This window comes from Podarcis erhardii (genome assembly GCF_964252035.2).
Source record: "Podarcis erhardii genome assembly, chromosome: 4".
Taxonomy (NCBI): Eukaryota; Metazoa; Chordata; class Lepidosauria; order Squamata; family Lacertidae; genus Podarcis; species Podarcis erhardii.
Genome location: NC_138508.1, coordinates 95452812 through 95466663, shown reverse-complemented (window position 1 = coordinate 95466663; position 13852 = coordinate 95452812). Strand labels below are relative to the sequence as shown.

The window sequence follows — 13852 nt, the reverse complement described above, 5'->3', positions numbered from 1 at the left end:
GAAATATGTCCACAGTAAAGAAACAATCAGCTCACATGAAAAGATATCACTGATTAACCTAATTATGCATGTACTTCCTGAAAGAAGCCAGTGTTTACCGTACTGTTTTGGGATTAAGACAGGTGTGGCTATTTACAAAGAAGAGATTAGCAATAATAGGGCTGGAAACAATAGCTGTAATGAGAACAAAAGGAAGAAGTGGTTATAAATACCAAAAAGAACAAAAAAGTTGTCTAAGCACAAAAGATGTTAATGTCAGGGAACTGGTGACGGATTAATTTGTGGCAGTTCGCTGGCTTTTCAGTGGCTTGTCGAACAGTACCTTTTTCTGGGATCTATGAAGGAAGCATGACATGCGAGTCAACCTTCATACATTGTTCGATTGGCTCATTTTCCATGCTCCTATTTCTGGAGAAGCCGTTCCCTTTCTCCCCCTTCCACACATAGGTGCTGGCATGTATGCAATGGGACGCTGGTTGATGCATATGGATGTATATATACACATAGACGCACCATCTTTTAGTATATCTTTATATATATAATTTTTATTAAATTTTCTGTTTTACAAATTAAAATACTCATTTTAACATCCTTAAAATATCAATGACTTCCCTTCTCTTTCTATGGTTCATTTTGCATATCATAAATCCCTGCATATTTTACAAAAACTAAGCCATTCAGTATTCCATTATTGCATCTGTCAAAACTTATTTACACTGTAGAATTTATCTTAATGCTGCCAACATTTTTAGGTGTACACAATTTTTCTCCCATATATTTAATAAATGTTTTCCAGTCTTCTCTAAACGTATGTTCTTCTTGTTCTCTTATTCTATATGCTAAATCTGCAATCTGCGCATATTCCGTCAGTTTAAGTTGCCGTTCTTCTTTAGTTGGGACATCGCTCGTTTTCCATTTTTGGACTAACAAAATATGGGCCGCAGTAGTAGCATACATAAATAACCTTTTTTGACACCTGGGAATTTCAGTCTGAATTATCCCCAACTGTAAGGACTCTGGGTTGGGGTTTTTTTGGAAAAGTACTTTTAAACATTTTTTTCCAATTCATTATGGATTATTTCCCAGTACTCTGTAACCCTTTTACAAGTCCACATGTAAAAGGACACACCATCTTTTCTAAGTGGGGAAAATTGCATTAATTTGGCATCTTTAATCATTGAGCACCTCCTTTAAGGACGGGTGTGCTGCCCTTATTTTAAAAAAATAAATAAATGTGCAGGGTGGCTTGCATATAAGTTAGTAAAATACCCAGGGTTGCACCCAAGTGGTGGTTTTTCCTTAGCAGAAAGCATTTGGTGCACCCATATTTCTGCCAATCTGCCATAGGCACCTAAGCTGCTCTGATAGGTTATAGTGGTCTCCACCCAGAACAGAATGCGATACATTCTGGAGGGCTGCAGGATATAAGGAGGGGTGGCAAAAATCAGGTGCCCTGACTTGCCCCAAGTAGAAGCTCTTTCTGCAAGTTAAAGTAGAATACAACCCAGCCCATGATAAAACAATAGGGGACTCCAAAGACAACAGAAAAATGTATCATAAAATAGCACACCCAAACTGATTGCTAAAACATTTGGAACAAAAGGTGCCGGGCACCAAGAAGACAATTGGATGCCAAGCGGGCCTTCCTAGGGAGAGCATTCTACAAGTTTTAGGCTGGGTTGTCATCAATATGCTGATGACACCCAGCTTGATGGACAGCTGCCCTGGCTCAGCCCCAAACACACTGACCAGATTCTTGGAAGCTGTGGCTGGATGGCTGTGTGGGAGCTGTTTGAAGTTAAATCCTTCAAAGACACAGATTCTCTGGCTGGTCAGGATGACAGGGGTTGGGGGACCAACTCCCTTCTCTGTCAAGAGTTTGGGTGTAACCTTTGATGCCTTCCTTTCCATGGAGGCGCAGGTTGCAACCACAGCAAAGGTGGCATTTTCCCATCTTTGCCGCATTAAGCAGTTGATCCTTACCTTTCTCGCCCTGATCTGGCCACAGTGATCCATGCGATGGTCACCTCTGGGCTTGATTATTGTAACTCACTCTACACAGGGCTGCCCTTGAAGGTGACCCAGAAACTCCAGTGGGTGCACAATGCCGCGGTGAGGCTCCTTATGGGGTCCTTGCTGTGGGATCACATTCATCCAGTGCTTTACCAGCTGCACTGGCTCCCGGTAGAGTACAGGGTCATGTTTAAGGTGCTGGTTTAGACCTTTAAAGCCCTATGCAGCCTAGGACCCTCATACCTATGGGACCGCTTCTCCTGGTATGCCCCGCGGAGAACCTTAAGGTCCATAAATAACAACACTTTGGAGGTCCCAAGCCTCAAGGAGGTTAGATTGGTCTCAACTAGGGCCAGGGCCTTTTCAGCCCTGGCCCCAACTTGATGGAACACTCCGTCTCAAGAGACCAGGGCCCTGCGGGATTTGACATCTTTCCATAGGGCCTGCAAGACGGAGCTGTTCCTCCTGGCCTTCGGCTTAGACTCACTCTGACCCCTTATATGGGATTTGGTATATAAATTTTCCCTTGGTTTTTTTGCTGGCCCATGCAGGACCAGCATGGATAGCTGGCTCGGGTGAATATCTGATGTTTCTTCGCTTTATGGTCTTGATTTATTAAGTGTGCCCAGCGGGCTGTGGGGGCCTCCACTAGAGGGGAAGAGAATTGGTAATTGGGAGTGGCAAGTTTTATCTTCCCACCACCCACACCAGCCCCTTTGGGGGAGGGGGTGCATGAAAGTGAGACAGTCTCTGTTCATTCAGAGGGGAAAGTGAGGTTGTACGCTCAGCAAAGGGAAGGGCAATTCTTGGAGATGCCATTCTCAGCCTCTCGGTTAAGAAGTGAGAAATGCAGGCGACATCCCGTAAGGAGGTGCTAACGCCAGAAAGAACTCCCCTTCCATATTGGGGGGGAAACAGAGGAATACACAAGGTTGATCCAACTTTTCTAAATTGATTTTAGAATGTATTTCAATTAATTGGCTGTGATTTTATGTAAATTGTGCTATTTTTATTGTTGTTAGCCGTTCTGAGCCTCACTTGGCTGGGGAGGGCGGGATATAAATAAATTATTATTATTATTATTATTATTATTATTATTATTATTATTATTATTATTTCTTAATGCTAGAGCTACCAGGGTCACCAGCAGGGCTAGAGACATTGGCTGGCATAGTTGGGCAGCTGCGGATAACCTTCCTGCTGCCCAGTGTGCCTTCTTGCTACATCATCACAATATACCACCAGCTAAGTATCGTGCTATGTTGATAGATCACGATGTCTGAAATAAGGTTGGAGCTATGTAGAGGCATTGTCTGGCTTCACAGTTTCCCCCACATTGTGGTTTTTGTGGAGCATGCACACACACACACACACACACACACACCGTGATTCACGATATTTTGCTAGGTCAGAAATTAAGAAACCAATGTCACAATATGGATTTCAAACTTGTTATATTGATATATTGCCCATCCCTACTGCCGGCCCACTGTGGCTCTGGCCAACCTGTCTGGGCCCGGTGTGTTGGAAGTCAAAAAGAGTGCATCTATACACACTCTCTCTAGCTTCTGAGTGTTGGAGAGCCCTAGCTGCACATGAGGAGAATGAGAGGAAGAAGCAGCTACCATTGGTGAGCTGTGTGCTGGGAGAGTTAATAATAATAAATTATATAATAAATTATTATAGTGGCTGGGTGGTTCCCAACAGAATATTAAAAACATGATAAAACATCAAACATTAAAGACTTCCCTAAACAGGGCTGCCTTCAGATATCTTCTAAAAGTCAGGTAGTTGTATATTTCCCTGACATCTGCTGGGAGGGCGTTCCACATGGCGGGCACCACTACCAAGAAGGCCCTCTGCCTGGTTCCCTGCAACCTCACTTCTTGCAGTGAGGGAACCACCAGAAGGCCCTCGGAGCTGGACCTCAGTGTCCGTGCTGGACGATGGGGGTCAGGTATACTGGGCAGAAGCCATTTAGGGCTTTCAAGGTCAGCACCAAAACTTTGAATTGTGCTAGGAAACGTACTGGGAGCCAATGTAGACCTTCCAGGACCGGTGTTACGTGGTCTTGGTGGCCACTCCCAGTCACCAGACTAGCAGCTACATTCTGGATTAGTTGTAGTTTCCAGGTCACCTTCAAAGGTAGCCCCACGTAGAGCGCATTGCAGTAGCCCAGAGCATGCACCACTGTGGCGAGACAGTGAGTTGGCCCAGATTGCTGCTATTGCGGGCGCTTGGTGTAGTTCTTGCTATCGCTAAACTGAGCATCCAATCCTGGGCAGCTCAGGTGGAAGACAGGAGACAATGACTGTGTTGCACACGCTCTGCCTTGGACCTTGTATCCTGAGGAGCTGCTTTCTTGAGGTGGTGTTTGTTTTGGCTTCCTTTCTGTGGTGCCGCCTGACAAGTCACTTTCCGAGGAAAGGAAAGGCAGTTGAACTCTGTATCGTTATTGAACCTGCTTCCCCAGTTCAAACACAAACGGATAAGAAAGATTAACATTGCCTATGAATGCTTGCCCTTAAATAAGTCCTGCGGAGTTCAGCGTGGCATATTCCCAATAAAATAGCGCATATGATTTCAGCTTCTCTGCAATCATTTCCAGCTGAACTGACCTCTGAGTACATCCAGTTGCCTAGAGCAATAATAAAAGCTACCCCTGTAAATGTAAATAAGTCCAGTATGGTTCTCCTCTTTTAAAAGTTGTGAATCTGAATACCAAAATGTCACAGAGGGAGCATGTGGAGTGATGGAAATTTGATTCGCCTCACTCTAGCTTGAAGCTGGGTTTGGTACAGAACTGGCTTGATTACCCTGACGGACGACCTGTATTTTCCATTTCCCCTAAAGTTAAAAAAAGGCATAGGAGTCTGTTGGGACACATCCTTTTATTTTCTCCTAAGCTAATCTTGTCTCTAATAGAGAAGAAGAATAAAAAGCTCCGCAAGTTTCCTGGTGGTTTTTGTCCTGCTTGTCAAGGGGCTCTGCAGCCCAAGAGATTTTAGAAAAGTAGTCATCTTTTTTTAATCTGCTTTATAAGCTCGCTTTCTTTTTGAATGTCCCCTGTGTACATTAAGCCTTTAAACATACAGGCATATTGAGGCATACGAGAAAATCTGTGCTGAGCAGAAAACTTTATTCCAGTTTCACAGTGCTGCATGGCAAGGTGCCCTTTGTCTGTAGTGCAAATAGGTACCTTTGGACATGTGAATGCTTGTTGGGCATGGTTGGCTGTTTCATTTTTGTATCTGACAAAACATCTCATGCAAGATTTACAGCCTGGTAAGTTGTTACAACAGCTCTGAAAACAGGTGTGTGTAGCAAAGAAGCACACAATACAAACCACTTGGGGTTTTCTTTTTTGGCTAAGACCAATGGCTTTCTACCATGGGAATGTATAATACCTTCCTCTTGACACAACAACAGCTTTTCACAATCCCTTACTTTTAACATCCAGGACAATGTTCAACCCACTGAGGTCTACCTCTGATGGCCTTATGGCGGTTCCCTCACTGCGAGAAGTGAGGTTACAGGGAACGAGGTGGAAGGCCTTCTTGGTAGTGGCACTCTATCTGTGGAATGCCCTCCAATTAGGAGATAAAAAACTTTTAGAAGGCGTCTGACGGCAGCCCTGTATCGAGAATTTTTTAACTTTAGACGCTTTATTGTGTTTTTATATGTGCTGGAAGCCTCCCAGAGTGGCTGGGGCAATCCAACCATACAGAGTGTAAATAATAAAATAATTATCATAACACGCAAAATGCTATAATTTTGTCTTCAGGCCAATGGACTTTTCCTACGACAAGCAGGTTGCTTTGTACTTGATTTAATATTATTATTACTATTATTAGAATTTATATACTGCCCTATACCTGTGGGTCTCTGGGTGGTTCACAGAATATAATCAAGATATAAAAATACAAAATACATAATAAAAATAAAAACAACAATCCAATAGCCCCCCCTATTTTTTTTTAAAGGGCATAGGATGTAAATCAGATCAACCAAAGTCCTGGTTAAAAAGGAACTTTTTGCCTGGCGCCTAATGGCGTATATAATGAAGGTGCCTGGCGCCTAATGGCATATATAATGAAGGTGCCAGGCAAACTTCTCTTGGGAGAGCATTCCACAGATGGGGAGCCACTGCAGAGAAGGCCCGTTCTCGTTTTGCCACCCTCCAGACCTCTTGAGGAAGAGGCACACGAAGAAGGGCTCAGATGATGATCTCAAGGTCTGGGTAGGTCCATATGGAAAGAGGCGGTCCTTGAGGTATTACAGTCCTGAGCCGTTTAAGGCTTTATAGGTCGAAACCAGCACTTTGAATTGAGCCTGGAAACTAATTTGCAGCCAGTGCAGTCGGAACGGGATCGGTGTAATATCCTCAAACCGTCTTGCTCCCGTGAACAACCTGGCCGCTGAATTCTGCACCAGCTGAAGTTTCCAAACCATTTTCAGAGGCAGCCCTACGTATAACGCATTGCGGTAATCTAACCTTGAGGTTATCAGTGCATTGACAACAGTAGTTAGGCTATCCCTGTCTAGATACTGTAGGGGCATAGTTGGGCCACCAGTTGATGGAAGGCACTCCGGGCTACTGAGGCCACCTGAGCCTTGAGCAACAGCAAAGGATCCAGAAGTACCCCCAAGCTGCGAACCTGCTCCTTCAGGGGAAGTGTAACCCCATCAAGACTTGAAGCATTAATCCAAATTTCATCTCCTTACTCCCTCTTTTGGTTGTGCTTAAGAGAGGAGGAGCAGGCCATTCCTGCCCTTAATAATTATTTAGGTCACATCTACACCAAGCGTAATGCATTTGCCCTTTACCAATATTTCTACCGATTTTGGCCAGGGCACAGGCTTCAGACAGCCTGCCAATCACTGTCACCTTTGTTTCAGGCTCCTGTTCCCTTCTGTGCCTGAAGAGGGCTCCAAGTGGACACAGCATGCATGGTTTGCTAATCTGAGGTCAAGAAGTTCTCCATTTGAGGTCCCTGAGCCCTTGGCAGCAAGGGGAAAGTTGCATACTGCCATGCAAATGGCTCATTCAGGCTTGTTTTAATCTTGCCCTTCATATCCATTCCTCAAATATTTTCAAATGCACAAGAGCTGACGCAGCCAGTCTTCCATTTGTTTATCACTCCTCCCCATATTTCACCCCATTGCTGGCAGTGCTGATTTTTAGTTGATGTATTTTCAGTCGAATTGCGAAGGGTTGCTGGTTTATTTATGTCTAGAGAAGCCCAGCTTTGTCCGAAGGATAACTCTTATTGAATATGATAAAGATCTTTTGTCACTTGTTTTGTTTGCAGGTGTCTTTTTATAAGACATCCTCTAATCCCTTCAGGAAGAAATATTTTCTCCTTCTTAAAGAAGAGAGAGAGAAGAGAAGAGAAAGAAATCAGTATTAACTAAGTATAAAAGCTCTGAGCCTCTACCATTGTTGTTATTCTTTGAGGGACATTTCCCAACAGTCATTGTTCAAATGGTTGTCAGGAGGAATCAAGTGAAACTCAATAAACAATGCCGTAACTGGTGCTTTTCTTGAGAGGATTTGCATTGAAGAAGTGGTCCATTTTCGAGTTATCATAGGGTCATTTAGAAGCATTCCAGCCTTTTCTCTTTTTTGCTTTACTAGCAGTTGCATATTTCAGTTCTGCACAAATAAGCTTGACCTATCTAGGCCTTGGAAGACTTTGAGGCGAGCACTGGAGGAAGAAAAACAAACCTGCAAATACCTCAGGGATGCTTTTGCTCTTTCCAGAGTTAGGGTATAGATTTTAAGAGAAAAATGTAAAGCTTCCTGCTCGCATTGTTGTGCTGTATGCATGTATAATAATTGATTTGATTAGACTGGATAGCTTTCCTGGAATGCAGTCCCCAAACATAACTATTTGGAAGTAAGCCCCATTGAGTTCACTGAGGCTTACTCTCGGTTAGTCGGTACAACATTGCACAAATTATTGTATTCGGTGAGACTTCTAATTGGGCTTCTCTAGAGTACTTTTTCATAAAGTACTTGCTTCCAAAACGCTAATATATAGGATTTGTGTGTGTTTTTAAGGATTGTGTGTTTTATATTCGCAAAGACCCTTACTTCAGAATGTCTAGATGTGACCTGCAATTTTGTGTATGTTTTCTTGGAAGGAAATCCCACTATTTTCAGTAAGCATGTTTAGACCTGCAGCCCTAAACTTGAAGAGAACTGTGTAGATGGACCCTTGATAGCTTTTGACCCTAGCTAGCCACTTTGAAAAATACTGGCTGTTGAATTATGCGAAATATTTTAACTCAAGTTCTTCACATTTCCTTTTGTTTTGCCTTGCTAACTCTCTCTCTCTCTCTTTAGGTATTATATATTGATTTTTAAAGAATAATTTTATAGGATTTTTTTATTGTAACAAACAAATTATCCAGTCAATAAAACTGCAGGTTATCTTGTCACCCAGCTTCTAGACCATAGGAATTTAGAAAGTTGAAAATATTTTGTCCATCAACTTTAATTTCTTTTCCCCCCTTCTCCTCAATGTCGAGTTTGGGTTTTTTATTTTATTTTAAAGCCCACCTCAAGACTTTGCTTTGTTTCTGGAGAAACATTGTGTGCTCTCTGCAGCTGCCCTTGGAGAGAGAGAGAAAAAAAGGCCAGTGATTTATTGAAGCAAGCTGAATTGAAAACCCCCTTTTTTCCCCTCCCCAAAATCAACAGCTTGACTGAGTTTAAATAACTGACTTTTCATATCCTTTCATCACACACAAAGACCTAATCCTGAGACTACTTGAGCCACCAATGTCGGCTGTGGACAAGACCACCACTGGAAATGTCACTCCCTTCTCACCACACACAAAAACACATTGACTGCAGCTTTATGAAGTGAAAATGCCAAAGAAAAGGAAAATGCGAACGAGGTGGCCACAGTCATTTTTCTCCCCCCCCCAAAAAAAAGAGGGGGGGAGAGAAAAACTGCTGCATCTGGATATTAAGGACAAAAAGTGCCTAAGACGACGATAATAGCTTGGGTCACTAGCTTTCATAAGTGCAAATGAGTGGAACTGCCTCTGTTTGTTTCAACACCACTGACCCTTATATTTTATTGTGTGGAAATGTCAGGGAAAGTGTGTTGAAGGCATTCTGGCCTCTTTTAGCTTAACAATGCCTTCGTCATTTTGAGATTCCCAAGTGCTGCTCCACCCCAACCGCCTGCCCTCTTTCATGGGCAAAGAAGACTTATACAATTTTTGATAATGATTACATTCACATTCCTCTCTTTTTTAATATAGTTTATAAGGTAAATGCATTACTTGATGCTTGTGTGTGGATTTGCTTAATCCATAAGAACAGAAGGCCCCTATTGATTTATTGTAGACCGGCCTCTCATTGGCCTCTGCCATTTTTCTTTTACTGTGAAACGAGTAGGCAGGGAGAAGGAAAAATGCCATTCTTGTTATTTAAACAACTCCTTTTTGGAGTTCTGGGGATTTGGGGACAGAGCATGGACATCTCTCATAGCAGTTCTGTGAGATGAACCGGAGTAGAAATGATCTTCAAATCTGATGTTGGGTAGGCTCGTATGGAGAAACTTATATAGCATAGCACACTACCGACAGAAGGTCCCTTCCATCTCGTCTTGTCTCCTTGGGATTGTGTGTGTAGATCTAACCCAGAGGACACCAACACAGCGCCCACGGGTACCAGTGTGCCTTCTGGTATCTCCTGTGGCACCATGAAAGGTCTCACCTCAGAAATCCACAATGCACAAGCGCCTCTTTGCTCTTCCTGCGCAGTTCCTGTTCTACATCAGACACACACCCCTTAAAACATCCCCACATTTCATTGGATGCCAGGATTGGACACTAGCCCTATCCTTTTCAAAAATGTGTGTGTGTTTGTGTACAAAATCTCCACCATCGTTGCACAGTCTCCTGACAAGAAGATTGTGGGGGGAGGAAGAAAAGACCAAGCAAGGTCATTAACATTTCTAACACCTTCTCAGCTACTACAAATCTTTTAATTCTCCTGTCAGTCAGGGAGTGTAACAATCCTGTTCTAAATGGTGATAAGTACAAATCTTCCAGATTGCCTTAAACTATTGATATACTATAGATATGACTTATGTGCTTACAAACAAAGTACTTTTTTTCTGTTTGGCAAAAAGAGACGGCAGATTTCACTTTTTGATTCAAAGCAGGGAGGGCGATCTTTAAGCATAATTTGAATTGCCGAGATGTGTTTACCGGTGTGGCGTCTTTACAGCATAAATATGCATAAATAAGCTAAACCAATCTGGGAACAAGACTTTATCTCTGGCAAACATTCCACCCCCACCCCCCACCCCCCGCTCCCAAAGTCTTCTAAAATGTGCTCCTAGGTTTATGTGCACATCTTTTATCGGATTTTAGAACTCTTTTAGAACTCTTGCTTCTCATGAGATTTAAAAGTGATACACGGACTGATAGGCAAACCTTCCAATAGATTTAAAGGAGTAGCATTGATAGCAGCAAATATTTGTCGCCGCCCCCCCCCCATCAACCATGGGTTGGATAGCAGAAGATGAAGAGCACAAGTAAGAGGCTGCTGTTGAAGTCCTGTTCTGTTTATCCTCCTGTCTGTTTGGCCGTTGTGAGAATAGGATGGTAGACGAGGAGACCTTTTGGCCTGGTCCAATAAAGCTCTTCTTAAGTTCCTAAGCACCTTCTTGAGAAGAGCAGAGGGATGCAGATAGTTTTTGTCTGACCTGACCTGTGTGTAAGAGTTGGAAGGGACCCCAAGGGACTCGGCTAAAGCATCCTGGACAGATGTCCATCCAACCTCTGCATAAAAAAGTGTCTTCACTCCCATCGTTCAGCCCTGACACTGAGGCCCAGCTCAGAGGGCCTTCTGGCAGTTACCTCGCTGCGAGAAGTGAGGTTACAGTGAACCAGGCACAGGGCCTTCTTGGTAGTGGCGCCCACCCTGTGGAACGTCCTCCCATCAGATGTTAAGGAGATAAACAACTATCTGACTTTTAGAAGACATCTGAAGGCAGTCCTGTTTAGGGACGTTTTTAATGTTTGATGTTTTATTGTGTCTCTAATATTCTTTTGGGAGCTGCCCAGAGTGCCTGGGGAAACTCAGCCAGATGGGTGGGGTTGTTTATTATTATTATTATTATTATTATTATTATTATTATTATTATTATTTAAAACCTCCAAGGAAGCAGAGTCCACCACCTCTTGTGGGAGTCTGTTCCACTGTTGAACAGCTCTTACTGTCAGAAAGTTCTTCCTGATGTTTAGTCAGAATCTCCTTTCTTGTAACTTGAAGCCATTGGTTCGAGTCCTACTCTCCGGAGCAAGAGAAAACTTGCTCCATCTTCCATGTGAAATGAGTTGCTTTTTTTTAAAAAAAAAAAAAAAAGCAGAATTGTTTTGGATTTTTCATTGAAATTTCCGAATTTATTGTGCCTCAGCGGGACCTTCTAAATTAACCTTCAATTGCACTTCCAGTGCCTACTCGAATACTTTCAGTAGTGAAAAGGCTAGAGAAAGTTAGAGAAAGTAAAGGGAGCCCATTCCTCCTTTTATTTATTTTAATCATGGCCCATCAAATTCTGGACCTTTCACTGCTGCGATGCAAGGTGTGCTTCCAAGGATGTTGTTGTATTTGCATAGGTTAAAGAGTTGTTGGGAAATCGGGCAATTAGGTGCCCTAACTACACAAGGCTTGGTCGCCACCTATGCATAACTATGTCTGCCTTTTTGAGACTACTTCATTAAGAGTTCATTTGTATGCAATTTTGACTTTCCAAAATGCATGCACTACATTACGGTGATCCACCCTGTCATAAATGTGATGATAATAATAAGGTGTCATGGGCTGATCTAAAGCACCTTTCAAAGATGGAGTCAGACATCTGTTAGTCATCTTAACAGTTTTCTCCTCCTGTTTTGCTTTGATCCCAGTGAGACTTTAGTTGTATCCACCTCATTCTGCATAGCATTGCTTCCCCTTTGACAGGTCTTTGTTTCTAAATATTGCAGCCTATAATCCAGCGACTTCGATGGGGAATTGGAAATTTTAAAGGCCTAAAATATTCCACAATGTTGTAACGTTTGGAAATTTTGTCTGGCTCAATTTCGTTGCCCAATGGGAGCACGTATGTTTTCGGAAAGCACAGTATTGCTCATAAGTTCCTCAGGATTTCTTTGGTTTGTTTGTTTTTTTAAAAAACAGGAGTACAGTATTTTTTATATTATAATAAAGACTTTGGGGTTGGGAAAATAACTGGGCTCCTTTTGTGATTTGGTTGTTGCAGACTTTGCTTCAGATATGTGGCGTGGTGGCAGTGGCAATTGGAGTGATTCCCTGGATTCTCGTCCCTTTAATTCCACTCTTCATTCTTTTTATCTTTCTTCGACGGTATTTCTTGGATACATCGAGAGACATTAAACGTTTGGAATCTACAAGTATGTATTATTGATACGGCTTGTTTTTAAAAGATTTAGGCATCATTTAAGAGTGCAAGAGGCTTAAAAGTTTTGCCCATAACTCAAGGACAGTATTGATTTCTCTCCCCTTCCTTTTTTGAGAAAACTGAGGAGTGCCTTGATGATGATTTTCAAATGCTTCTTGTTCACTTGTTTCTGTGTTGCGACAGCTGTTAAATACCGTATTTTTTGCACCATAACACTCACTTTTTTCCTCTTAAAAAGTAAGGGGAAATGTCTGTGCGTGTTATGGAGGGAATGCCTACGGGTGGCATGCCTACAGATTTTCCTCCTCTAAAAACTACATGCGTGTTATGGTCGGGTGCGTGTTATAGAGCGAAAAATACGGTAGGTTATGTAACATTCTGCTTCTAGGCCCAGAACAAACAACACCACCACTACTGGGTCTTCTAAGTATGGCTGGATTCACATGACCTCTTATTCCATTTTCATGATGTTTCCCTTACTGTTATATTCGAGCTTTCACGCAAGGTAAAAGCCACTTCCGGAACTGTAGTGGTACAGGTTTGGCACTCATTTTAATATTATTTTCAATAAGATTTTTTTTCCTGGGAACAAAAAACATGGAAATGAGTGCTAAGCTTGCACCTGTGCTGGTCCAGGGGGGAGGTTACTGTGGGGCGAGGTCCAGGACCTGAGTTGAGGGTTGGCAGACGGTCCTCCTCGGGCGAAGCGGGGTCCACAGCGGGAAGCCGGGCAAGGACAGGAACTCTGGGGGAAACAGGACTGGATGCTGGCCAGAACAGCTCATCAACGACGTTGCTCCCGCAACCTGGGACTGGGCTGACTGGCCTTTATCTTCTCTGAGGCCAGGGGCGGTCCCGGCCCCCAGGAGACCCGCCTCTCCTGGCCTTAAGGCGAGCACTCCTCCTGGGAGAAACCAGTTCCCTTCACCTCTCTGCCCTGAGCCTCTGCAGTTCAGGAGAGGCTGAAGGATTACTGGACCCAGGGGGAGACTCACCTGTAGGCACTGAGTCCTCAACCACCTCTGGAGCCAGAGTGGATTCACCTGTTTCCTGCTCCTGAGGATCCGGCACAGGTGCAGGCGCTTCAGAATCAAGGCCCTGCCCCAGTTCAGCTGGCCCTGGAGGCGGGGACTCCTGTGCAGGCTGGGATTCCTCCGGTTCAGCCTCTGAATCGGATTCCCAGGCCATCACAGCACCATATTTCACTGAAGTTTCAGAAGTGCCTTTTATGTTGTGCGAAAACTCAGATATAATGTGGCACTTAACAGTACCTGTGGAAGGTAAAAAGCTAAAGGACCCCTGGACAGTTAAGTCCAGTCAAAGGCAACTATGGGGTTGTGGCGCTCATCTTGCTTTCAGCCAAGGAAGCCAGCGTTTGTCCACAGACA

General features: G+C 43.4%; 1 protein-coding gene across 1 annotated transcript in view; it reads left to right on the top strand.

Moving 5' to 3' along the window:
• Positions 1-13852, top strand: part of ABCC4 (ATP binding cassette subfamily C member 4 (PEL blood group)) — a 158576-nt gene that overhangs the window by 91309 nt on the left and 53415 nt on the right. The window contains exon 21 of the mRNA XM_081857981.1: positions 12306-12456. Coding sequence (XP_081714107.1) covers positions 12306-12456 — 151 coding nt within the window. The remainder of the gene's footprint in view (positions 1-12305; positions 12457-13852) is intronic.